The 26,861-nt window shown below is 42.2% G+C and overlaps 1 protein-coding gene across 3 annotated transcripts; it reads left to right on the top strand.

Moving 5' to 3' along the window:
* The first annotated feature begins 22,541 nt into the window (after window positions 1-22,541).
* LOC127291769 (F-box/FBD/LRR-repeat protein At1g13570) lies at window positions 22,542-26,617 on the top strand. Of its 3 annotated transcripts, none has more exons than XM_051321086.2 (6): window positions 22,542-22,744; window positions 23,157-23,302; window positions 23,427-23,704; window positions 23,789-24,284; window positions 24,367-24,516; window positions 24,773-26,617. In XM_051321086.2, exons 2-6 carry the CDS (start codon window positions 23,168-23,170, stop codon window positions 25,091-25,093), a joined length of 1,380 nt encoding a protein of 459 aa, XP_051177046.1. In that variant the 5' UTR covers window positions 22,542-22,744; window positions 23,157-23,167; the 3' UTR covers window positions 25,094-26,617. The 3 variants fall into 3 exon arrangements, with proteins under 3 accessions (XP_051177046.1, XP_051177047.1, XP_051177045.1); XM_051321087.2 differs by having other exon boundaries at window positions 22,543-22,744; window positions 23,963-24,284; XM_051321085.2 differs by having other exon boundaries at window positions 22,543-22,744; window positions 23,427-24,284.
* Window positions 26,618-26,861: the final 244 nt, after the last annotated feature.

Raw genomic sequence — 26,861 nt, 5'->3', positions numbered from 1 at the left:
TTCTTCAGATCCCCGGCAACGGCGCCAGAAATTTAGCTTGATGACGCGTAAAGCACACGCTCGTTGGGAACCCCAAGTGGAAGGTGTGATGCGTACAGCAGCAAGTTTCCCTCAGTAAGAAACCAAGGTTTATCGAACCAGTAGGAGTCAATAAGCACGTTGAAGGTTGATGGCGGCGGGATGTAGTGCGGCGCAACACCAGGGATTCCGGCGCCAACGTGGAACCTGCACAACACAACCAAAGTACTTTGCCCCAACGAAACAGTGAGGTTGTCAATCTCACCGGCTTGCTGTAACAAAGGATTAACCGTATTGTGTGGAAGATGATTGTTTGCAGAAAACAGTAGAACAAGTATTGCAGTAGATTGTATTTCAGTAAAGAGAATTGGACCGGGGTCCACAGTTCACTAGAGGTGTCGCTCCCATAAGACAAACAGCATGTTGGGTGAACAAATTACAGTTGGGCAATTGACAAATAAAGAGGGCATGACCATGCACATACATATCATGATGAGTATAGTGAGATTTAATTGGGCATTACGACAAAGTACATAGACCGCCATCCAACTGCATCTATGCCTAAAAAGTCCACCTTCAGGTTATCATCCGAACCCTCCCGGTATTAAGTTGCAAAGCAACAGAGACAATTGCATTAAGTATGGTGCGTAATGTAATCAACAACTACATCCTTAGACATAGCATCAATGTTTTATACCTAGTGGCAAAAGAACAACACAACCATAGAACTATCTGTCACATCGTCCCGGTGTCAATGCAGGCATGAACCCACTATCGAGCATAAATACTCCCTCTTGGAGTTACAAGCATCTACTTGGCCAGAGCATCTACTAGTAACGGAGAGCATGCAAGATCATAAACAACACGTAGATATAACTTTGATAATCAACATAACAAGTATTCTCTATTCATCGGATCCCAACAAACGCAACATATAGAATTACAGATAGATGATCTTGATCATGTTATGCAGCTCACAAGATCCGACAATGATAGCACAATGGGGAGAAGACAACCATCTAGCTACTGCTATGGACCCATAGTCCAGGGGTAGACTACTCACACATCACACCGGAGGCGACCATGGCGGCGTAGAGTCCTCCGGGAGATGATTCCCCTCTCCGGCAGGGTGCCGGAGGCGATCTCCTGGATCCCCCGAGATGGGATCGGCGTTGGCGGCGTCTCTGGAAGGTTTTCCGTATCGTGGCTCTCGGTACTGGGGGTTTCGTCACGGAGGCTTTAAGTAGGCGGAAGGGCAAGTCAGGAGGGGGCACAGGGGCCCCACACCACAGGCCGGCGCGGCCAAGGGGGGGGCCGCGCCACCCTAGGGTTTGGGCACCCTGTGGCCCCACTTCGTTTCGTCTTCGGACTTCTGGAAGCTTCGTGGAAAAATAGGCCCCTGGGCTTTGATTTCGTCCAATTCCGAGAATATTTCCTTACTAGGATTTCTGAAACCAAAAACAGCAGAAAACAGCAACTGGCACTTCGGCATCTTGTTAATAGGTTAGTTCCAGAAAATGCACGAATATGACATAAAGTGTGCATAAAACATGTAGATAACATCAATAATGTGGCATGGAACATAAGAAATTATCGATATGTCGGAGACGTATCAATCTTCATCAAAGTTGTTCACCTTGATGTTGACTTTGAAATGGTGCAAAGGGTTAGCAAGAGTTGGTTTGGGAAAATTGAATGGCAAGGGCTCAAAGTGGTGATCAGACTAGAATTGTCAAAATTGACCATTATCATATGTGAGTGGGATTTGTGTTTGAATTTCATTTGAATTGTGATTCTTTGATTCCAAAAGTTGTAATAAGTGTTTAATAACATTATTCAACTAATGGTGAAGACCAAATAGGTCTAGGATCAAAATTTATAAAAATGCCATAGGGCATATGTGAGGGTTTTTAGGGTTTTCCAATTAATGGAATTTCTTCCTCTTTGATTTATTTGGTTGGTGATCTCCATATGATCACACTAGGGTTTTAGAGTTTATCAAATACAAGTAGTAACAATCATCATGGCATATCACTCAAATGCACAAGTCCTATGCATGGTACTATATGCAAATAGAAAAGTTTTTGTTGGTTTGAAATTTTGCTTTCTGGAATTCTCTAACTTTCTTTTTATTGAAATTTGGGGTGTTACAGAAATACTCCTAAGTACGTACGGTATTCCCTCCAAAGACACACCACACGGTATTCCCTCCAAAGACGCACCGTCGCCCCGATCTGCTCGGATGAAATACACCAAAATACTTCTGCGCCCTTCGTCATGTCAGCATCGTATCCCAGTGTGCAAGCAGTCTGCTATGAAATGGAGACGACATTTTGTTGAAAAGTGTCGGTGCATGCTATATCTGAGAGTTTTTACAGCATTATTCCGATTTCCACAGAATGCATTAAATTTGGACGCGATGACACACTGACAAGAGTGGTTTAAACAAGGCCATTATTTTATTATGTTATATTACTACAGTACTCCAAGGTAGCACTAGTAGCCTTCGGTAGTAGTACTCTGCCGGTCGCGCTGCCTCATTCGACCAGACTTTATTCTTCTTCTCATATATATATATATATACAAAATACTGTCTGCCGAGGTTCGATGACCGCACCGTCGCCCCTCTCCGCGCCGCCGTCTTGGGCCGCGCCGCCATTCTCCCCGCCGAGTTCTCCCCCGTCCCCGACGCACCACCGTCAAGCACCACCGGACCGATCTTCGCAGGTATGTACATCTCCAACCTCCGGCGAGTAGAGAGGTTCATCGGTCATTTTGTTCGATATAACCTTAATTTGGGGATTGCAATGTGAGTAACTTACTGGGTTTTCTAGGAAATGAAAACGGCGTCGCTCGATGCCTACACTGCGTCGGCGGATACATGGAAAGCGGAGACGGATGCTCTGCATGCATCGGCGGAGACATGTAAAGCGGATGCGGATGCGGAGGCAAAGGCGAAGGCGGTGGCTAGGACGTCCCCGGGCGCTGTGGCGCTGGTAAATGCTGGTATCGAAGCGGCATTTTGTTGGAAAGTCTTGGCGCGTGCTTCGAGAGTTTTGGCGGCGCAGCCGGGAGAATCGTTGGAGGCTTCGAAGCTGGCTGCTTTGAACGCATCGAGAGCTTGGATGGAGACTTCATCTAAGGCGGCGCTTGTTCCATATGATCATGACTCGTCAACCCCTTCGTAAGTTCTACCTTCCCCAACTGCAATGCGGTTAGATCTGGTGGATTGGGTTTTTTGCCCAAACCAGACGTGATGATGCATTGCGATGTTTTTGTATTTTTGATGATGCATTCTGCTTCTTTTGTAATTTGGGTGATTCATTATGCTTTTTAGGTACTCCGGTTCATATTAATTGACTCTAATATGAATGTATCTAGACACATTTTAGTTCTAGATACATCCATATTGGAGTCAATTAATATGAATCGGAGGGGAGTAGTAATTTTTCTGATGCACTGTCCTCTTCAGGAATTTTTCATGGTGATTTTTTTTCTGTCAACCTAGCTAATGCTCTCTGCTGTTTAGCCAAAAGTTGGATGATGCATTGTACTATTTACATATATTTTACTCTGATGATGCATTTTGCTCTTTTAGCCTTTTAGGTAATTTTTCTGATTCCTTGAGCAGTGTGGGAAATTTCGATGAAGAATTTTGCTGTCAACTTAGATGATGCATTGTGTTGTTTACATTTTATTACTTATATCAAAGCTAACCCCATCTGATGTTACCACCGCGTTTTGGGTCCTGTAGATGTCTCCTTTTCCTCCAATCGTGTTGACACGTTAGCAATTATTACTGTAGATGCGAGATTGCCTTACGTTGGTGCGTCCTATTTTTGTGGTGTTTTTGCATTGTGCTGTTTACATTATTTTGATTTTGCTGATGCATTGTCTTGTTTACATTATTTTTATTTTGCTGATGCATTGTGCTGTTTACACTATTTTTATTTTGCTGATGCACCGTGCAGTTTAGGAAACTTTGATGATGAATTAGATCATGCATTTTGCTGTTTAGTCAAATTAGATGTTGCATTTTGTTTAAAAAATTAGATGATGCAATGTGCTGTTTACATAATTTTGACGATGCATCGTGCGATTTGCGTAATCCTACCAGCTTTAGTCGAAGGACACCCACAACAATCAACAATCTGCCTAAAGATGTAGTCTCTCAGATTCTTGTCAGGCTTCCTCCCCATCCAACCTGCTTACTAGCTGCATCAGGCACCAAGAAAGCATGGAGGCAATGTATGGGAAGCAATTATTTCAGAAAGCTAACTGTGTCACACAACGGAGGAAACCCGTTGCAAGGGTTTTTCACCAACAACTCCGAGGACAATCGATTCATCACAGAGCATGATCTTCACCCAGCCATCTTGCAGATGCTGGCAATCCCGTCTGAAGTGAACGGTCCCAAAATCTATGTCCTGGGATGTCGCGATGGTATGGTGCTACTCCATTCTAATGTATCCGGTGGGTATATATCAGTCTGGGATCCAATTAGGCAAGTTCTCACAGCGATACCAGAACCACCATTGTGGCGCAATCATGCAATTGAAAGCAGCGGCTCAATTCTCTGTTCGGGAAACAACTCTGAACCGTTTACACATTGTTGCAAGTTCTCGGTTGTTTGGATAACAACTAAAAGTTACGATGCACAGGCTCATATCTACTCACCAGATTCAAAAGAATGGGAGTTTCTAGCTCGATCAACTCCGATGCTGTCAGAGATTGACCGTAGACCGGCAACTCTCATAGGGGGTATTTTGTACTGGCCAACGAAGTCTAGATATATCATTGAGCTTGACCATGCAAAGAAGGCTCTGAAATATATTCAGTGCCCTCATGAGACGCATGATATATTCATGCTTAACATTCACATCTTCAAGGGACATAATGGAGATGTTGCCCTTTTTGTTATAAGAGACTTCACCCTACAAACATGGGCCAGTACAAGATCATCAACAGGCGATCACGAGTCATGGACATGTCATATAAATTTTGAATTGGATACTTTTCTTGGCCTTGACACATCATTTCCATACAATTGGAAACATGCAGTAAGGTTACTCTGCGTATTTGAGGACAAAAATGAGCTGGTTGTAAGGGCAAAGGAGGGAGTATTCCAATTAGATATGAGCAACTGGCAGTGGAGAAAGTACAATTCTACTAGACGTTGGTGCACTTTACATCCCTACTCAGTTAGACCGGGTTAGTCATTCATATGTAACCTTTGCATTCATTTACATATGACTTTTGCTGATCAATTTGTTCATTTCCTGACAGTAACCGACCTGATCCAGAGTGCAACATCAAGGACACGAAAAAGAACGCGCTGTCAGGAACCCATCTAATTCAAAGTTCAACATCCATAAGAGAAAAGGAAGTCGCATATGAAGGAGCAAGGCTTGTTTGGGCAAGAAGTGATAGCCCAGCTTTTGTTTGGTCTGATGTCTTTTAGTTTTCGTTCTGGTGGAAATGTCGCTGCACCATTTGTTTGTACTGCAGCTCCATAGTGGTAGCTGCTAGTACGTTGGTGCTGTCCGACGTCTGCTTGTTTTGGGGGCATAAATATGCCACGAAACCTTTGTTTTATGTGATCAAACGGTCATCTCTGCATGTATATGTTCGGGGTCTGATGAAACCTTTTTTGTGATCTGTACATATATTTCAGTCAGTCTGTGTTTTGTTCTATGATGGGCAGGAGTATTTGTTTTACTACACCATTGTTTATCCGAATTGTATTACTCACTCTATTCAAAAAGTTAGCGGCTCACCTTTTTCCTTCAAGATACGAATGTATCTACACACTAAAAACAGATATAGATGAAACCATCTCTAGACAAAGTTTAGTCACTTATGTATGGACGGGGGTAGTATTATTTATGTTGTGCTCCCAAAACAAGCAGACGTCAGATAGCGCCTATTTAAAGTTCATATGTTTAATCTTATTCCCTTTGGAAGTTAAGCATTAAACTCTACTAGTACAACCGTGGTGGTCTTGTGATGTAGTACTCTTTTGATGCATTTGTGATGTAGTAGTACTTTTTTTGAACTGGTATAGTACTATGTAAGAAGAGTACTCCCTCCAATTCACATTCATTTTACACCAAGAAATATGGATCGGAGCGAGGGAGTAAACTAAACATGGCATCTCGTGCATGAAGCTTGACAGATCGATCAGGTTGGCTAGAATGGCAATACAATGCTCCTCATTAGGCAACTGCATGCCATGTACAATAGTATACATCCAGTAAAGAAGTCTATACTGACATAAAAAAGACTACATTGGGGATGAGAGTCAATTGGGGCATCTACAATACATAAAATCTTGCTCGTAGCTGATTTTGGCTAAGTGGGTTTTACTCACATTACACGTGCCACTTTCCTTGTCTGCAAAACAAGTTCCAATAAAGGAAGAGGAAAGAAGAGGATAGTGTGGGCGAGATTGAACACCTTTTTTATGTGTTAAGCTAAGGCCTTGTTTAGCTGAGGATTTCGACTTAGGCCTAACAGCTCAGCACACCCACAAATAAATTTCCTTGCGCGCACCACTGTCAGCAACAATAACAAAATTAGCATGCAAGATTAAGAACGAAGTGAATTTAAGTAACTTGGTTAGCTTTTCAAGCAATATATTCAGAGAAAGAGCACACATGTTCGGCTACAAATAATCGTAAGAGAAGAACAATAAATCTAAGGCACCCCACTTCATGTGCAGAAGGGGTGCGACAACGCATGGATTCATACCTTGAGTCGACTATGGCTCGTAGAAGGGCGGCCGCGCCTCGAGGATGCCGGTGACGTCTCCACCTCGATCTCACATGTGACTGCTTCTCGGTGGGCGGTGCGCCACGCCATGTAGAACATCTATCAAAAGAGGAGAGCCCGATGACGCTACCGACGCCTCAACCTTGATAGCACCGGCCTGTTGCTCCGCACCGAGATGCGCCACGTGCAAGATTTAGCGGATGCGCCAATTTTAGAGATATGTCATAATCGTTGTAACAAATTTCAGCGTGATGATGATTTGATCCTGCACTCGGCCTTGAACATAAGTACTAGTACAGTCTCACAATTTTTTATCATTATACTTCGCGAGATTTAGCAGACGCGCCAAATTCAGAGGTAGATCATGATCATGGTAACACAATTTTCAATGTAATGATGATTTGATGTTGCACTCGACCTTGAACGTAAGTACTAGTACGGTCTCACAATTTTGTATCATTATACTTTGCAAGTTTTAGCGGGTGCGCCCATTTTTAGAGGATCATGGTAACAAATTTTCAACATGATGATGATTTGATGTTGCACTCGACCTTGAATAGAAGTACTACTGTCTTACAATTTCTTTATCATTATACTTTGCAAGATTTAGCGGATGCGCCAAATTCAGAGATAGATTAAGAACTTTACAAGTGGTTTTGGGTTTCAACCATGGAAATTTCAAAAACCTCCCAAATACTTCATTTTAGAGTGATTAAGAAGGATACATGCTTCCCTTTTCATTTCATGTTTTAAACTTGTTTAAATTATCTTGGTCAAACATAGGATTTGACAAGATTCGAATGGGCATCAAAATAAAAAAACAGAAAAATGAAAAACAAAAGCAAATAGTTTTCTTATGTCATATAGTAAGCATTAAATTTGATAATCAAGGTCTAGACATAATCAAACCAGACAAATCATGTATATGTCTACCCTAACCCTAAACTCCGTCTTATGAAGTCAACCATGGAAATTTCAAGAACCTCCCAAAAGCTTCATTTTAGAGTGACTAAGAAGGATACAGACTTCCCATTTCATTTTAATGTTTTAAACTTGTTTAAATCTTGGTCAAACCTAGGATTTGACCAAGATTCAAATAAGTTAAAAACATGACAATGAAAAGGTAAGCATCGATCCTTCTTAGTCGCTCTAAAATGAAGCTTTTGGGAGGTTTTTGAAATTTCCATGTTTGAAACCCCAAACTACTTCTCTTCATGCTTGACTTCATAAGACAGAGTTTAGGGTTAGGGCTTAGGGGTAGATACATGATTTTTCTAGTTTAAATATGTCTAGACCTTGTTTATCAATTTGAATGCTTACTATATGAAATATGAAGGCTATGTGCTTTGGTTTTTCATTCTTTCGATTTTTTTCTGAATTTTTATGCCCATTTGAATCTTGGTCAAATCCCAGGCTTGACCAAGAATTAAACAAGTTTAAAACATGACAATGAAAAGGTAATTAATCATGGATCCTTCTTAATTAATCAGTAAGTCTAATTAAAATGAAGCTTTTGGGATGTTTTTGAAATTTACATGTTTGAAACCCAAAACCACACTTCTCTTCATGCTTGACTTCATATATGAGATAGAGTTTAGGCTTAGGGGGTACATGATTTGTCTGGTTTGAATATGTCTAGACCTTGTTTATGAACTTGAATGGTTACTATATGACATAAGAAGACTATGTGCTTTGGTTTTTTATTTTATATTTTATGCCCATTTGAATATTGGTCAAATCCTAGGTTTGACCAAGATTTAAACAAGTTTAAAACATGAAAATGAAAAGGTAAGCCTGGATCCTTCTTAGTCACTCTAAAATGAAGCTTTTGGGAGGTTTTTGAAATTTCCGTGTTTCAAACCAAAAACCATTTGCCTTCATGCTTGACTTCATAAGACAGAGTTTATGGTTAGGGGTAGATACATGATTTGTATTATTTGAATATGTCTAGACCTTGTTTATCAACTTTTGAATGCTTACTATATATATGACATAAGAAGACTATGTGCTTTTGTTTTTCATTTTTCTGATCTTTTTAAATTTTATGCCCATTTGAATCTTGGTCAAATCCTAGGTTTGACAATGATTTTAATAAGTTTAAAATATGAAAATGAAAAGGTAAGCATGGATCCTTCTTAGTCACTCTAAAATAAAGCTAGCTTTTGGGAGGTTTTTGAAATTTCCATGTTTGAAACCCAAAACCACTTCTCTTCATGCTTAGCTACATAAGACAGAGTTTAGGGGTAGGGGTAGATACATGATTTTTTCTTGTTTGAATATGTCTAGGCTTTGTTTATCAACTTTAATGCTTACTATATGACATAAGAAAACTATGTGCTTTGGTTTTTCATTTTTCTGATTTTTTTGGAATTTTGATGCACATTTGAATCTTGTAAAATCCTAGGTTTGACCAAGATTTAAACAAGTTTAAAACATGAAAATGAAAAGGGAAGCATGTATCCTTCTTAGTCACTCTAAAATGAAGTTTTCGGGAGGTTTTTGAAATTTCCATGTTTGAAACCCAAAACCATGCACTTCTTTTCATGCTTGACTTCACAATACAGAGTTTAGGGGTTAGGGGTAGATACATGATTGAATATATCTAGACCTTGTTTATCAACGTTAATGTTTACTATATGACATAAGAAGACTATGTGCTTTGGTTTTTCATTTTTCTATTTTTTTATTTTATGCCCATTTGAATCTTGGTCAAATCCTAGATTTGACCAGGATTTAAACAAGTTTAGAACATGAAAATGAAAACGTAAGCCTTGATCCTTCTTAGTCACTCTAAAATGAAGCTTTTGGGATGTTCTTGAAATTTCCATGTTTGAAACCCAAAACGACTTCTCTTCATGCTAGACTTCATAAGATCGACAGGGGGTAGATACATGATTTGTCTGGTTTGGATATATCTAGACCTTGTTTATCAACTTGAATGCTTACGATATGACACAAGAAGACTATGTGCTTTTGTTTTTAATTTTTCTGATTTTTTTCAAATTTTTGCCCATTTGTATCTTGGACAAATCCTAGGTTTGACAATGATTTAAACAAGTTTAAAATATGAAAATGCAAAGGTAAGCATGGATCCTTCTTAGTCGCTCTAAAATGAAGCTTTTGGGAGGTTTTTGAAATTTCCATGTTTGAAACCAAAAACCACTTCTCTTCATGCTTGACTTCATAAGACAGAGTTTAGGGGTTAGGGGTATAGATACATGATTTGTTTGGTTTGAATATGTATAGACCTTGTTTATCTACTTGAATGCTTACTATATGACATAAGAAAAACTATGTGCATTGGTTTTTCATTTTTCTGATTTTTTTAAATTTTGATGCCCATTTGAATCTTGGTCAAATACTAGGATTGACCAAGATTTAAACAAGTTTAAAACATGAAAATGAAAAGGGAAGCATGTATCCTTCTTAGTCACTCTAAAATGAAGTTTTTGGGAGGTTTTTGAAATTTCCATGTTTGAAACCCAAAACCACTTCTCTTCATGCTTGACTTCATAAGACATAGTTTAGGGGTTAGAGGGTAGATACATGATTTGTATGGTTTGAATATGTCTAGACCTTGTTTATCAACTGTAATGCTTACTATATGACATAACAAGACTATGTGCTTTGGTTTTTCATTTTTCTGTTTTTTTTTTGGAATTTTCTGCCCATTTGAATCTTGATCAAATCCTAGGTTTGACCAAGATTTAGACAAGTTTAACACGTGAAAACGAATAAGTAAGCTTGATAATCCCATTTGTTGACTCATTTAACTAGTTAATCCCATTTGTTGACTCTATGTTGACCATCCACTTGAGGTAAAACTGAGTATATTGCATTAGCGAGTATTAGACTCGAGTACACGTGTTGCGGTGCAGAAGTGGAAGACGTGCAATTGTTGACGCGTAGACGCGGGTCGCGGTGCAAAAGTCGAAGACGTGCAATCGTGGACGCGTGTCGCGTTGCAGAAGCCCAAGACGTGCAGACGATCAATGGTGGACGCGTAGGACGCGGGTTGCATTAACCACCCATCGCCTTTATAGACGCCTCCTCGCACTCTCTCTGTCACTCTCACTAGCGGATGCGCCAATTTTAGAGATATGGCATGATCGTTGTAACAAATTTCAACGTGATGATGATTTGATCCTGCACTCGGCCTTGAACATAAGTACTAGTACAGTCTCACAATTTTTTTATCATTATACTTTGCGAGATTTAGCGGATGCGCCAAATTCAGATATAGATCATGATCATGGTAACACAATATTCAATGTAATGATGATTTGATGTTGCACTCAACCTTGAACACAAGTACTAGTACGGTCTCACAAATTTGTATCATTATACTTCGCAAGTTTTAGCGGATGCGCCCATTTTGAGGTAGATCATGATCATGGTAACAAATTTTCAACGTGATGATGATTTGATGTTGCACTCGGCCTAGAAGAGAAGTACTAGTACAGTCTCACAATTCTTTTTATCATTACACTTTGCAAGATCTAGCGGATACACTAATTTCAGAGATAGATCATGATCATGGTAGTGACCGATATTCAAGGTGATGATGATTTGATTTTGCACTCGGCCATGAACAGAGGTACTAGTACGGTCTCACAATTTTTTATCATTATAGTTGGACCTTAGCCAAATTCAAAATCTCATAGCGGCAAAACTTCCCGCCCACAAAATACAAAAATTTCACACGCTTCCAAATTCCTATTCTACCCCTGTGGAGATGACAGCAAAGTCGGTTGGTGGGGGGGTCTGCCCGTCATTTTTTGGATCACCACCTCCCTAGCCCGGAAACCCTCCCAAAAAAATTCATTTCCCTCAGACCACCCACCGGAACTTCCCAAGTCCCTCTCTCCCACCTCCACGACCACCGCACCGGAACATCCCCGCCGGACTTCCCTGGCCTACCCGAGGCCTCGCGATCCTCGTCTTCTGGCTGCCTGCCGGAGCCGCTTCATCGACGCCGTCATCAACCGGACCGGATCATCCCCGCCGAACCTCGAAACCATATGCTCATCCAGCAGTCTACCGCAGTCGCTTCAGCTGCGGTATCGTCCACCCCACCGGAGCCGCTTCGCCGGATCCGTCGTCCACCGCATCGGATCTTGCTCACCGACACCACTGTGCATGAACCGGATCTGCTTCACCGGCGCCGTGCATGATCTAAACTCTTCTACTGTCGCTTTTCTATTGCTTGCCTGCAAGTTCTTGTTTAATCTTGGGGGAACCTGTTTGTGCTAACGACGCGCCGTTACGTTTTTGCAGATGAGATGAGTAACCATGAAGTGTAATGGCCGTCTCTCCAACCCCAAGTAGCACATGTTGCGTACTTCATCACCGGATCTATCAACCCCAGGAAGATCTGCTGTGACTCCCACAGAGTGCTTCTCCTAATGTAAGTCCCTTGTTTTAGCGCCATGTTCTGGGTTCATATGCTTGTTTGTCTGAAGCTCTTTTAGTTCATTCCTAGCTATGACCGTAACACCTTGCTATTTTCTAGTTCATTGCTAACTTTAAGCGATTGAACATTTTGGTTTGCATTCCTGCTCTGTAGATGTAGCCATCATAACTTCTATCTTGCTCAGTCGTTGTTACAAAAATTATAGGTATTATAGTAACATCCTGCTATTATTTAGTTCATGGCCAATTTTAAGTAATTGCACATGTTGGTTCGCATTCCCTGCTCTATAGCTTTTGGCATCGTAACTTCTATATTTGGTTTACATTGCCTGCTCTGTAGATCTAGCCATCATAACTTTATCTTGCTCAGTCGTTGTTACAAAAATTATGGCCTGCTACTATGTTGTTTGTGCCAATTTTTTACTCCATGAACATGTTGGCTTGCATTCCCTGTACTACAGGTGATGCCATTGTTTTGTATCTACTTCATTGTAAGCTAACAAAGTAAGGACTTAGTTTGGCATGCTATCACTCTGCTATCTAGCCTGTAGTACAAATAAACTTGTCATATTACTAGATAATAATTTTGCGTGCCATCTTGTTCTTCAAAAGCTGCATTATTGACTTGTTTCTCTGACTTGGCATGACGCTCACATATGGAATGCTGAACATATTGGTTTGCATTCCCTCTTATACAAGTTCACAGGTGATCCCACTATATTCTGTATCTGGTCCATCCTAAGCTCCAGCATTAACTATCCTCTATGTGTTGCTCATTACAAGTTTATATCCCGAAACATCTTGATTTGCATCCCCTTCACTATAAGTTCAGGAGTATTATTTAGTTCACGGCCAAAATGAAGTAATTGCACTTGGCACATGTTGGTTCACATTCCCTCCTCTTTAGCTTTTGCCATCGTAACTTCATCTTGCTCAGTCGTTGTTACAAAATTTATAGCCTGCTACTATGTTTGGTTTACATTCCCTGCTCTGTAGATGTAGCCATCATAACTTCATCTTGCTCAGTCATTGTTACAAAATTTATAGCCTGCTACTATATTGTTCATGCCAATTTTGTACTCCCTGAACATGTTGGTTTGCATGGGACTCGACAGTAGTAAGTCTGATGTTTCATTCTAACATGCTCTGTTATATTGGCTGTTGGTAAGCGGCATGCACTCTTTGTTTGCTTATTGTGCGCATTACAATGATCTTGTTATAACGACGAAATGATGAGTTCCAAATTCTTTGGCAAACAATATTGTAGTGTCTTTGCCTTTCCATTGTTGCTGTCTTAACTTGTAATGTCTTTGTTTCAGATATAGGTGCTGCATGGACAACTTAAAAGATTGACGGATCGCTTCATTGTATTGCTAGGTTTAATTACCATTCAATTTCTCTGGGTTCTGTAATATTTTTTCAAAGCCGTGCAGCTGATGTAATATTTAGTTAGTTTTTATAGTTCTTTCGCGCATTTTTTTCTTTGTTGCTTGTGGTAAGTGAGGCTATCCGACAAAAATCATTGCTGCGTAAATATTCTCAGTATCTAAAACACGAATTCCCATCCCTTAAACGGCCCAATTAACCGAAATCACATATGTGCCGGCCCGCAAAATCCTAAAGCGCCTATTATGCCGGCATATCAACAGCAACCAAACGGGCTGGCCCACTTACTTATTGGGCCAGCCCACTTGATTTACGGTGGACCCCACACTCTAATTGGGCCGGCCCACTTGCTTTAAGGTGGGCCAGCCCTTAAACAGGAAAGTGGGACCCACCTGTGCTTTTGGCCCGGCCCACTATCTTGTTGGGCCGGCCCACTTGCTACATGGTGGACCCCACATACTAAATGGGCCGGCCCTTTTAGAGGAAAGAGGGACCCACCTGTGATTTTGGCGCGGCCCACTAGCGTGTTGGGCCGGCCCACTTGCTATATGGTGGACCCCACATACTCAATGGGTCGGCCCTTTAACTGGAAAGTGGGACCCACCTGTGTTTTTGGCCCGGCCCACTATCTTGTTGGGCCGGCCCACTTGCTATATGGTGGACCCCACATACTAAATGGGCTGGCCCATTAACAGGAAAGTGGGACCCACCTGTGCTTTTGGCCCGGCCCACTGGCTTGGTGGGCCGGCCCATTTGATCTAATGTGGACCCCACGTACTAAATGGGCCGGTCCGATAGGAGGAAAGTGGGGCCCACATGCTAATTGGGCCGGCCCAATAATTTCTTGGGCCGGCCCACTTGCTTTAAGGTGGACCCCACATGGTAAATGGGCCGGCCCGATGACATGAAAGTAGGTCCCACATGTTTTGTGGGCCGGCCCTTTTGCCTGTTGACCGGTCAAACGAGTGCATTCGGCCCGACCCACATGCTTAGTGGGCCGGCCCATTAATGTTTTGACCAGTCAACCTTAGAGGTTAGGCCCGGCCCACGTAACTAATGGACCAGCCCAGCTATATAGTTGACCGGTCAAACTAAGTCAGCTGGCCCGGCCCGCAAACTTAATGGGCCGGCCCGCTTAAGACGTGGCAGGCCTCGTGTGGGCCTACCATCTACCACGGGGTTTCAGCGGTTAACGCCGTTAACTGCCAGTTAACGGCGTCTGCCACGTGGCAGTTTGCATGACGTCAGCAGTCAACGGGCTCCCGGAAACACTTCTGCAGCGGTCCGATTTTCCGTGGCGGAAGGGCACCCAAGCGCGACGGACCGAAAAAAACGTGGTAGGACTTTGCCTGGCGCAGTTTCGACAACAGAACCCATATCGTCGGGTTAGGCCCATAGGCGACGAAAAACACCCCTTAGCGGACGATTTTGGGACGTTGCCTATCAGAACTTTTCTTGTAGTGCCAGTGTTCAGATGCAACAGCGGAGCGTGTCTCTCTCCCACACAAAGAATGCTAGGATCCGATTTTATTCAAAAAAAAAACAAAAAAAAACATACAGACGCTCCAAGTAAAGCACATAAGATGTGACGAAATAAAAATATAGATTCACTAGAGGTGACCTGATAAGTTGTCGATGAAGAAGGGGGTGCCTTGGGCATCCCCAAGCTTAGATGCTTGAGTCTTCTTGAAATATGCAGGGATGAACCACGGGGGCATCCCCAAGCTTAGACTTTTCACTCTTCTTGATCATATTGTATCATCCTCCTCTCTTGATCCTTGAAAACTTCCTCCACACCAAACTCAAAACAAACTCATTAGAGGGTTAGTGCATAATCAAAAATTCATATATTCAAAGGTGACATAATCATTCTTAACACTTCTGGACATTGCACAAAGCTACTGAAAGTTAATGGAACAAAGAAATCCATCCAACATAGCAAAACAGGCAATGCGAAATAAAAGGCAGAATCTGTCAAAACAGAACAGTCCGTAAAGACGAATTTTTCTGGGGCACTTAACTTGCTCAGATGAAAAAGCTCAAATTTAATTAAAGTTGGGTAAATCTCTGAGGATCATTCACGTAAATTGGCAGATTTTTCTGAGTTACCTACAGAAGGGGCTACTCAAATTCGTGGCAGCAAGAAATCTGTTTCTGCGCTGTAATCCAAATCTAGTATCAACCTTACTATCAAAGACTTTACTTGGCACAACAATGCAATAAAATAAAGATAAGGAGAGGTTGCTACAGTATTAACAACTTCCAAGACTCAAATATAAAACAAAAGTGCAGAAGTAAAATAATGGGTTGTCTCCCATAAGCGCTTTTCTTTAACGCCTTTCAGCTAGGCGCAGAAAGTGTGAATCAAGTATTATCAAGAGATGAAGCATCAACATCATAATTTGTTCTAATAATAGAATCATAAGGTAACTTCATTCTGTTTCTAGGGAAGTGTTCCATACCTTTCTTGAGAGGAAATTGATACTTAATATTACCTTCCTTCATATCAATAATAGCACCAACAGTTCGAAGAAATGGTCTTCCCAAAATAATGGGACAAGATGCATTGCATTCAATATCCAAGACAACAAAATCAACGGGGACAATGTTATTGTTAACCGTAATGTGAACATTGTCAATCATCCCCAAAGGTTTCTTGTGGAGTCCTTTCAGTGTGCCATTCAGAGTAGTTGATCATCATATCATCAAGAAGTTTTGTTGCGGCGCCTAAGGTGATGGACATAAAAGTACCTCCAGCAGCTGAATCCAATAGGTTCCATGAAGAAAAATTCAGTCCTGCATAAAAGGTTTGGATGATCATCCAAGTAGTCAGTCCATGGGTAGGGCAATTCTTGACCAAAGATTTCATTCTTTCCCATGCTTGGGCAACATGCTCATTATCCAATTGCTTAAAATTCATTAAGCTACTTCTTAAAGATATAATTTTAGCGGGAGGATAATATCTACCAATGAAAGCATCTTTACATTTAGTCCAGGAATCAATACTATTCTTAGGCAAAGATAGCAACCAATCTTTAGCTCTTCCTCTTAAGGAGAAAGGAAACAATTTCAATTTTATAATGTCACCATATACATCCTTATACTTTTGCATTTCACAAAGTTCAACAAAATTATTAAGATGGGCAGCAGCATCATCAGAACTAACACCAGAAAATTGCTCTATCATAACAAGATTTAGTAAAGCAGGTTTAATTTCATAAAATTCCGCTGTAGCAGCAGGTGGAGCAATAGGTGTGCATATGAAATCATTATTATTTGTGCTAGTGAACTCACACAACTTAGTGTTCTCAGGAGTACCCATTTTAGCAGTAGTAAATAAAGCAAACTAAATAAAGTAATTGCAAGTAACTATTTTTTTTTGTTTTTAATATAGAGAACGCAAACAAGACAGTAAATAAAGTAAATGAAAGTAACTAATTTTTTTTGTATTTTTGATATAGAGAAAGCAAACAAAGGAGTAAATAAAGTAAAGTAAAGCAAGACAAAAACAAAGTAAAGAGATTGGATGTGGGAGACTCTCCTTGCAGCGTGTCTTGATCTCCCCGGCAACGGCGTGATACGTGTACAACACGCGTCCGTTGGGAACCCCAAGAGGAAGGTGTGATGCGTATATCGGCAAGTTTTCCCTCAGTATGAAACCAAGGTTTATCGAACCAGTAGGAGCCAAGAAGCACGTTGAAGGTTGATGGCGGCGGGATGTAGTGCGGCGCAACACCAGAGATTCCGGCGCCAACGTGGAACCTGCACAACACAACCAAAGTACTTTGCCCCAACGAAACAGTGAGGTTGTCAATCTCACCGGCTTGCTGTAACAAAGGATTAGATGTATAGTGTGGATGATGATTGTTTGCATAAAACAAGAGAACAAGATTGCAAGAGATTGTATTTCAGTATAGAGAATTGGACCGGGGTCCACAGTTCACTAGAGGTGTCTCTCCCATAAGATAAACAGCATGTTGGGTGAACAAATTACAGTTGGGCAATTGACAAATAAAGAGGGCATGACCATGCACATACATATTATGATGAGTATAGTGAGATTTAATTGGGCATTACGACAAAGTACATAGACCGCTATCCAGCATGCATCTATGCCTAAAAAGTCCACCTTCAGGTTATCATCCGAACCCCCTCCAGTATTAAGTTGCTAACAACAGACAATTGCATTAAGTATTGCGCGTAATGTAATCAGTGACTACATCCTTGAACATAGCACCAATGTTTTATCCCTAGTGGCAACAGCACATCCGTAACCTTAGTGGTTCTTGTCACTCCTCCAGATTCACGGAGACATGAACCCACTATCGAGCATAAATACTCCCTCTTGGAGTTACTAGCATCAACTTGGCCAGAGCATCTACTAATAACGGAGAGCATGCAAGATCATAAACAACACATAGACATAACTTTGATAATCAACATAACAAGTATTCTCTATTCATCGGATCCCAACAAACGCAACATATAGAATTACAGATAGATGATCTTGATCATGTTAGGCAGCTCACAAGATCCAACAATGAAGCACAATGGGGAGAAGACAACCATCTAGCTACTGCTATGGACCCATAGTCCAGGGGTAGACTACTCACACATCACTCCGGAGGCGACCATGGCGGCGTAGAGTCCTCCGGGAGATGAATCCCCTCTCCGGCAGGGTGCCGGAGGCGATCTCCTGAATCCCCCGAGATGGGATTGGCGGCGGCGGCGTCTCAGTAAGGTTTTCCGTATCGTGGCTCTCGGTACTGGGGGTTTCGCGACGGAGGCTTTAAGTAGGCGGAAGGGCAGGTCAGGAGGCGGCACGAGGGGCCCACACCACAGGGCCGCGCGGCCAAGGGGGGGGGGCCACGCCGCCCTAGGGTGTGGCCACCTCGTGGCCCCACTTCGTCTCCTCTTCGGTCTTCTGGAAGCTTCGTGGCGAAATAGGACCCTGGGCGTTGATTTCGTCCAATTCCGAGAATATTTCGTTACTAGGATTTCTGAAACCAAAAACAACAGAAAACAGCAACTGGCTCTTCGGCATCTTGTTAATAGGTTAGTTCCAGAAAATGCACGAATATGACATAAAGTGTGCATAAAACATGTAGATAACATCAATAATGTGGCATGGAACATAAGAAATTATCGATACGTTGGAGACGTATCACGGCGCCAGAAATTTAGCTTGATGACGCGTAAAGCACACGCCCGTTGGGAACCCCAAGTGGAAGGTGTGATGCGTACAGCAGCAAGTTTTCCTCAGTAAGAAACCAAGGTTTATCGAACCAGTAGGAGTCAAGGGCCACGTGAAGGTCGTTGGTGACAGAGTGTAGTGCGGCGCAACACCAGGGATTCCGGCGCCAACGTGGAACCTGCACAACACAATCAAAATACTTTGCCCCAACGTAACAGTGAGGTTGTCAATCTCACCGGCTTGCTGTAAACAAAGGATTAAATGTATGGTGTGGAAAATGATGTTTGTTTGCGACGAACAGTAGAGAACAATGATTGCAGTAGATTGTATTCAAATGTAAAAGAATGGACTGGGGTCCACAGTTCACTAGTGGTGTCTCTCCAATAAGAAATAGCATGTTGGGTGAACAAATTACAGTTGGGCAATTGACAAATAGAGAGGGCATAACAATGCACATACATATCATGATGACTACTATGAGATTTAATTGGGCATTACGACAAAGTACATAGACCGCTATCCAGCATGCATCTATGCCTAAAAAGTCCACCTTCGGGTTAGCATCCGCACCCCTTCCAGTATTAAGTTGCAAACAACAGACAATTGCATTAAGTATGGTGCGTAATGTAATCAACACAAATATCCTTAGACAAAGCATTGATGTTTTATCCCTAGTGGCAACAACACATCCACAACCTTAGAACTTTCTGTCACTGTCCCAGATTCAATGGAGGCATGAACCCACTATCGAGCATAAATACTCCCTCTTGGAGTCACAAGTATCAACTTGGCCAGAGCCTCTACTAGCAACGGAGAGCATGCAAGATCATAAACAACACATATGATAGATTGATAATCAACTTGACATAGTATTCCATATTCATCGGATCCCAACAAACACAACATGTAGCATCACAAATAGATGATCTTGATCATGATAGGCAGCTCACAAGATCTAACATGATAGCACAATGAGGAGAAGACAACCATCTAGCTACTGCTATGGACCCATAGTCCAAGGATGAACTACTCACACATCAGTCCGGAGGCGATCATGGTGATGAAGAGTCCTCCGGGTGATGATTCCCCTCTCCGGCAGGGTGCTGGAGGCGATCTCCTGAATCCCCCGAGATGGGATTGGCGGCGGCGGCGTATCTGGAAGGTTTTCCGTATCGTGGCTCTCGGTGATAGGGTTTTCGCGACGGAGAGTTTAAGTAGGCGGAAGGGCAGAGTTGGAGGCGGCGCAGGGGCCCCACACCATAGGCCGGCGCGAGCCCCATGCTGGCCGCGCCGCCCTATGGTTACGGCCCCTCGTGGCCCCACTTCGTTTGCTCTTCGGTCTTCTGGAAGCTCCGTGGAAAAATAAGACCCTGGGCGTTGATTTCGTCCAATTCCGAGAATATTTCCTTTGTAGGATTTCTGAAACCAAAAACAGCAGAAAACATCAACTGGCTCTTCGGCATCTTGTCAATAGGTTAGTGCCGGAAAATGCATAATAATGACATAAAGTGTGTATAAAACATGTGAGTATCATCATAAAAGTAGCATGGAACATAAGAAATTATAGATACGTTTGAGACGTATCAGTTACCGTTATAAAAGAACGAATGATTTCCTATTGAATGAAGTCGGAAACGATGAAGTTTTGGAAGCTCTTCAAGATTCTTCTCGGATCCAAAATTAAACAGAGGAATGGCGAATCCTGAAGCACTTTGGGGGTTACTGTTGTGGATATACTTTATGGGTATGCCAACAACGTAGTTCGGATCCGGCAAGCCCGGGTGGCCCATAGGTGGTGGTGGTGGCATATGGCCCATCGGGCGACCCAGTTGTTGTTGATCAAAGATGGATGAAGACCAACCCAGGAACAGGAGCCGGAACCTAACCGACCTACGGTAGAAGTCGGATCTAGGAAAGCCCGTGAAGTATCCGGATCCTTGACGACCAGATAGGAAGGAGGCGGATCCTTGACGTGTACTGCAATGTATATTCCGTAGTTAGTCATCTTGTATTCCGGCTAGGACTCTCCGTGTAAACGCTAGATATTGATGCCTTTCTAAGCCGTATCCCGGGAGCCCTAGAGGATCAACCACAACTTAACAACGTGAAAGCACCCAGATAATTCCAGACAAGCAGTAGACCCTGTCCTCAAGTAGGTGTTTCGAAGCTGGGTAAATCGCGTACTCCCGTCCCCGTAGCACTTCGCCTAATGACCTCTACTTCTTTTCCCCTCCGTGAGGATCCCTCCTCCGGAGCACCAGAGCACTGTCAAATAGGCAACGACAGTCACATGCCTTGCATATTAGAGTATCTCCATTCTCCAGTTTGTGATTTCTTATGTTTATTAGAATTGGGATCCTTGCTAGATGAAGAATGAGCATGTAACTGAACTATAATTTATCTATCTTTCACATGCCTTGCTAATGGACTCCATTGACACGGTTCGGAACATTGATGGAGATGCTATGGCTGGCAGTGACACGTTGCGCAGGTACGCTCGCAGTAGTAATGTAGTTAATGCCAGAAATATCTTGAGAAAGCAACCATGACATCTATAATAAAATTCCATTGAAAACAGGAGTACGTGGAGGTTATTGATCTCGCTAATGGCTCACCTTGACCTAGAATGAAGGTAACTGTTTTCGTATCAAATTTCTTCGTTGTATATGTTCATAAGTTGAGTTGGACTTTTAAAGCCAAAGAGGTATCTTTCTTAAGATTTCATATAATATCTATGGCAGAGTGGTTATAAAAATATATACTTTTTGTCAATCTTTTGACAATTTTATGTTTCCGAATTTTGGAATTTCGGAACCTGATAAGGTAATGGGCCTTCTCATTTAATTATTTATTAGTATCATTGGAAATTTTGTTTATTTATTTATTACAATCATCTTATAAAATAACATATAACTCTTATTCTTAGATTGCTTCCACTAAAAAGTGAAATCAGCAGTAAAATTTATAATTTGTAGTTTTTCGAACCTGCAGAGTGTGGGCATTTTCCTACATACATAAATTACATTTACAATAGACACATTTGATTGTTGAATCTGACAACACAATATTCATTAATATGCATCCTTAATGCATTTATGTGTTTGGAATGCTACAAAATTCATCTGCACCACATTTAGTGGTAGTTAGTATCCATTCTAATTGTTTTTTATTATTTTGCATAATAATGTACATAACCATGTATGAATTTTATTTATTTTTATATATTATGTTTCACTTTTGTTGATCATGGACATAATTAAGATGAATTCTATCAACATGAGTGTTTACACAACCAAACAAGGTGCATAAAAAATATACTTTTTGTACACAAATATTTATGTGCATTTTATGTTCATATGAGTGTATTTGAGAAACAAGTTTTGAAGACCGTAGAAATGCACGGATATTGAACTAGTGTATTGTAGTATATATTTGAGGGTGTAAATCATACTCCCTCGGATCCATATTAGTTGATTCAAGTATGGATGTATCTAGATACATTTTAGTTCTAGATACATCCATATTAATGGTAAGTAATATGAGTAGGAGGGAGTACCAAAATTCAGTGCAGGGTTTACTGCTCCGCTATGCTATATTTGGGGGCGAAATTTATATTCCTTTTATTCGTAGCCAAAATATTAGGACCCCATTTCAAACAAAAAAAAATACTAGGACCTACCGATTTGTTTCTATTTCTTTCCAGGAAAGAGGGCTTTGTTTTCTAAGTCCAGCCAAATAAAAATTCGGCCCAGTAAATTCCAGCCCAGAGGTGTGCGCAGAATCACGCAGCTGGTCCCTGCGCCAGCCGACCACGCAGCGCCGCCGCGTCGCTTCTATCGCACTGCCGCCGCTTCTTCCGCGACCGCCTGTGCCGCTGCTGGTCGAAGCTCGCCGAGACGACGGAAGTCTGCGCGTTCTCCTCTATGCGCCGCCGCTCTCGCCGGCTGGTCCAGCTCTCCATAGGTAACATCCATACCCCAGGACCTCACTATATATGGTGCTTGTACTGCTGGTTATTTCCCAATCCACTGCACACCAAGAAAAGAACCCCATCAAGTTTTGCGATTTCCCCCAAATTTCTCCTTATTTCTTGTAGCTTGAGCCTTGACATGGGGAATGCTGTCTCGATGTCATGTCCTAGGTATATGCAGTTTTGTTTGTTCATTTATCGTCTGTCCTGTTTAAGCATCGAGTTCACATTCTTTGATAACAGTACTATAGAAAACAAGATGGAGAGATTCTTGTAACCCTAGTTTTTTTTTGTCATTTATTATCTACCTTGTTAAGCATGCAATCAGTACTTTCCTTTTATAATCTTACATGTAAAGGAAACAAGACTATGTAGTATGACGCATAACCATGCTTTTATCTTCAGCTTGCAGCTAAATGGGAAACTATCTGAATTCTCCAACAGCTCTCGAGAAGAAGTGTGAACTCCATTACCATGTCAATAGACCAGCAAGGAAAATAGCAGCTCGCAATGAGGGGCCTCCAAATGCTAAACTTGACAACCTTCCACAGGTACATATGTACTACGGAGTATCATTTTAAATGTTCAGTGTAGCTACTATGTATATTTATTTGGACTAACTGCTCCTGGGGTCAAAGCATAAATGTATAATCTTGTTTTTCTCTGCTCAATTAGGATGTGCTGTGCACAATTCTATCAAAGTTACCTGCAAGAGAGGCTGTACGGTCCAGTGTTTTGTCGAGTGAGTGGAGATATATATGGACAGCTTGCCCCAGGCTAAGTTTCAATCACAATGATGATGTGCGCAGGCATGGGGGGAAACCGAATGCACAGGTGTTTGTTGACCATGTCAATGAAGTTTTGCAGAAGCACCGTGGAAAGGCCATTGACCATCTTGAGATCAAGTTTACATTTCAGAGCAATCTAACTTATCATCTCAATAACTGGATCAGGTTTGCTATCTCCTCCCAAACAAAGAATCTAGCTCTTGATTTGGCACCACCATCCGATTTTCTGAAGCATGGGGATCATTACAGATTCCCGTTTCAGCTATTTGACAAGGAAAGTGTATCCTGCCTAGAGTGTCTTCAAATCAGCTTTGTATCGTTCAAACCACCTCCTGCCCAGTTCATAGGTTTTCCAAACCTAAGAAAGCTCGATCTCCATTTACTGAATACCACGAGGCAGGATCTTGACACTATCTTATGCAGTTGCGAGAATCTCGAGTGGCTGAGTATAGTCAGGTGCCAGCTCAAGGATGAACTCGAGTTTAGTCGACCGTTGTCCCAGCTGCGTTACTTCAGAGTTAAGCACTGCAACAACATAACCAAGATACAGTTTCATGCTGCCAAGCTCTCCACCTTTATGTATAGAGGAGACTGCATACCTATTGCTCTCCATCATTCTATAAAGCTGGAAAAGGCAGAAGTTATTTTTCACGATTTAACTTTTCAGCATTGTACAGCTGCACTTCTCGACGGGCTTCCAGGTGTACGAAACCTGACGTTGGAGTTCACATTCCAACGAATGGAGGTACAGTTTGGAACATATTTCAAGTGTGTAACAACAATGTTTTATCATTGCAGTGACCTCAAACTGCTCTTTTCTCTTTCAGACTACATGGGTGTTAGATAGCCGTCGAGTGTTTTCTCAGCTCAGGCATGTACAGATAGTGATGATTATGTGTGAGGAAGATGAGGACAAGATTCTCTACATAGTGTCTCTTTTGAGGGTTGCTCCGTTTCTTGAAAATCTGGAAGTACATGTGAGTATTTTCACCTTGATGGTAACAACGAACTATACTTTTTTTTTTTTGTTAAGGATACTACTTCAGTGACCATCTACTGAATTTTATTACCAAGATGCTTAGTGTCAGTTCAACGTATCAGTCTTTTTCAGCGCCTACTTGTTTTGAGACATGGATACACTTATTATTCCTTCCAATTCTCAGAGCTTAGTTAGTTCACAACATGTGTGCTGATGTCGTGTACTAATATTAACGTTATTTTCTTCTTTCGCAGCTTGATAGCTCTTATACATTGTGGTTTGCAAAGGGTGGACCTTCAAGGCTAGACATTCCAGCTTGTGGATACAAATATCTAAATCTGAAGAATATGCACCTTACAGGATTCAGAGCAGCAAACAGCCATATTCAGCTCCTTTTGCATGTTGTGGAAAATGCCCCTGTGATAGATACCTTGACCGTGGATACATGTGAAAGACTAGTTGATCTGCGGAAAACGGAGAAGATAAAGCCAGGGCTCCGTTGCGCTGCCCTTGATACTGTTAGATTTCGTCTACGTGAGAGTCTTCAACCGGGTGCCAAGCTTTACCTTCTATAGGGCACACATCATACTAGGCTAAGCAGAGTAGGTTGATGTCCTACCAGAGTACCAGACTTGTAAATCTGCTTTTTTGGCAATAGACCTATGGGTGGTGCCGTCATAAGAGTCTCATGTCTGCCCTATAATTTTTTAGCCATGCTGATCTCTTTCTTGATGTTCGTGTTCCTTGCGTCTCAGGTAACTGACAATAATTGGTCTTTTTTTATGGCAATACCAGTCAGCTGTTGGAGATCCACTGTGAACTAATAAGGTCTGTGGTGGCTGCGAGGTGTGGCGGCTGCGGTGGCTCTCTCCTTTGGCCGGCCGTGGTGGTGAGGGAAGGAGGCCATCTGCTCTTCAGCAACTGCTGCAAGCTCAAGGTCCGGCGGCCCGTTCTCCGGCGTGTGCGAGCGACGCTGGATACCCTTCAGCTCTGATCTGGTGCAGGCGCCTCTGGTGGGAGGCTACTGCTGTTTTTGTAGAGGGCGGAGGATCCCTGAATGTCTGTGCTCGCTTCGGCTCACGATTCTGCAAGATCCGAAAGTGGCTACCCCTTTTGGCCGGCCATGGAGGCGAGGAGAAGGTGGTACCTGTCGAGGTGCTTTGCAGTCCTGTGAGTCGTTCTGCCCGTCAATCTGCTGAAAATCTGCAATTGCTTTACTTCCTCTTTACTGTCCGTCAAGGGAAGGGAGATGAAGGTGGCAGTATGTGTAGCTGGGTGCTAGATGATGGGTGTTGGCAGGGACTGTTTTTGCAAGCTTTCCCTACCAGTGATGACAAGCTCAGGGGAAGGAACTCCTCCATCTCTCCACAAGAAGATGATGCTGCTGATCTTGCCCACATCTTCAACACATGCCCCTGTAAGCTTTGTAAGCCAGAGATCCTGAATTGCTATGGTCATCGTGTTTGCGATTTAGATTGCTGCACAGGTCAGTTCACAAGTGCAAGGAAAAGATTTGAGTCTGATCTTGCAAATGGCCCGGTGATCATATTATTTCTGGATGGCTTCAGGATCACCATGCCAACGCCGGTTTCCATTGATTATCATCACAGGCGTACTCGTGCTCGTTGTTTACAGATGGTTAAAGAGATGAATATGATACAATTGCAGTCTGGTTGCCACATGTTGCTTCCTTGTCAAGTTGCTGATCATGCTGTCTTTGCTTTCTTCGTGCCGCTCGGGTGTATTCGCCGGAGACAGATGAGAGAGTCTCCGATGTCGCTCCCCAGATTCAGCGGCGAAGATCCCATCGATTTGAGCTCGGTTAGGCATCCTCTAGATCTACAGCTCAATCCTCAACCTCAAAGGCGCCTACCAACGCGATTGCTGGTTGAGCCACTGGCTCTACGGTTGGTGAGGTTGCAAGAGGCCCCTGGAGAATACAATTGCAGGTTTTCTGTTCGAATTCTCATCGGACCCCCTGGCAGGCTCCAATTGTGTTCTTCGGCATCGACAGTTGTGTTCTCAATACCAACTTTCAAATGTGTGCAGTTAGGCACTTGTTTTATCTCTGATTTTCAGAGTACGAGTTGTATGGCATATGTTGTAACTGTGTTCTATCTTTAATATATTAGTTTTAACGTTCAAAAAAAAAAAAATAGACGGGCTGATTTAACACATCGACATATATTTATTCTTTTTTTTGCGGGGCAACATCTATTTGTTCAAAAGTCCTTTCTAGTTCAAGTCCAAGTCTGTCCATGAAGCCACATCAGTCAGCATATGGAAAAGTTGCTTCCTTCTTGGTCACATTTGGTTTTGGACCAAACAACAGTGCTCTTGCTT

The sequence above is a fragment of the Lolium perenne genome, chromosome 4 (genome assembly GCF_019359855.2).
Source record: "Lolium perenne isolate Kyuss_39 chromosome 4, Kyuss_2.0, whole genome shotgun sequence".
NCBI classification, from domain to species: Eukaryota; Viridiplantae; Streptophyta; class Magnoliopsida; order Poales; family Poaceae; genus Lolium; species Lolium perenne.
The sequence above is the reverse complement of the archived record's forward strand: the minus strand, read 5'-3'. Positions and strand labels throughout refer to the sequence as shown.

Excerpts from the sequence above, each read along its gene's own strand:
- LOC127291769 (XM_051321085.2), top strand. The coding sequence starts at position 23,168 with ATGGGAAACTATCTGAATTCTCCAACAGCTCTCGAGAAGAAGTGTGAA. Across the intron at positions 23,303-23,426 it reads AACTTGACAACCTTCCACAG|GATGTGCTGTGCACAATTCT; the intron begins GTACATATGTAC and ends CTGCTCAATTAG. Across the intron at positions 24,285-24,366 it reads TCACATTCCAACGAATGGAG|ACTACATGGGTGTTAGATAG; the intron begins GTACAGTTTGGA and ends TTTCTCTTTCAG.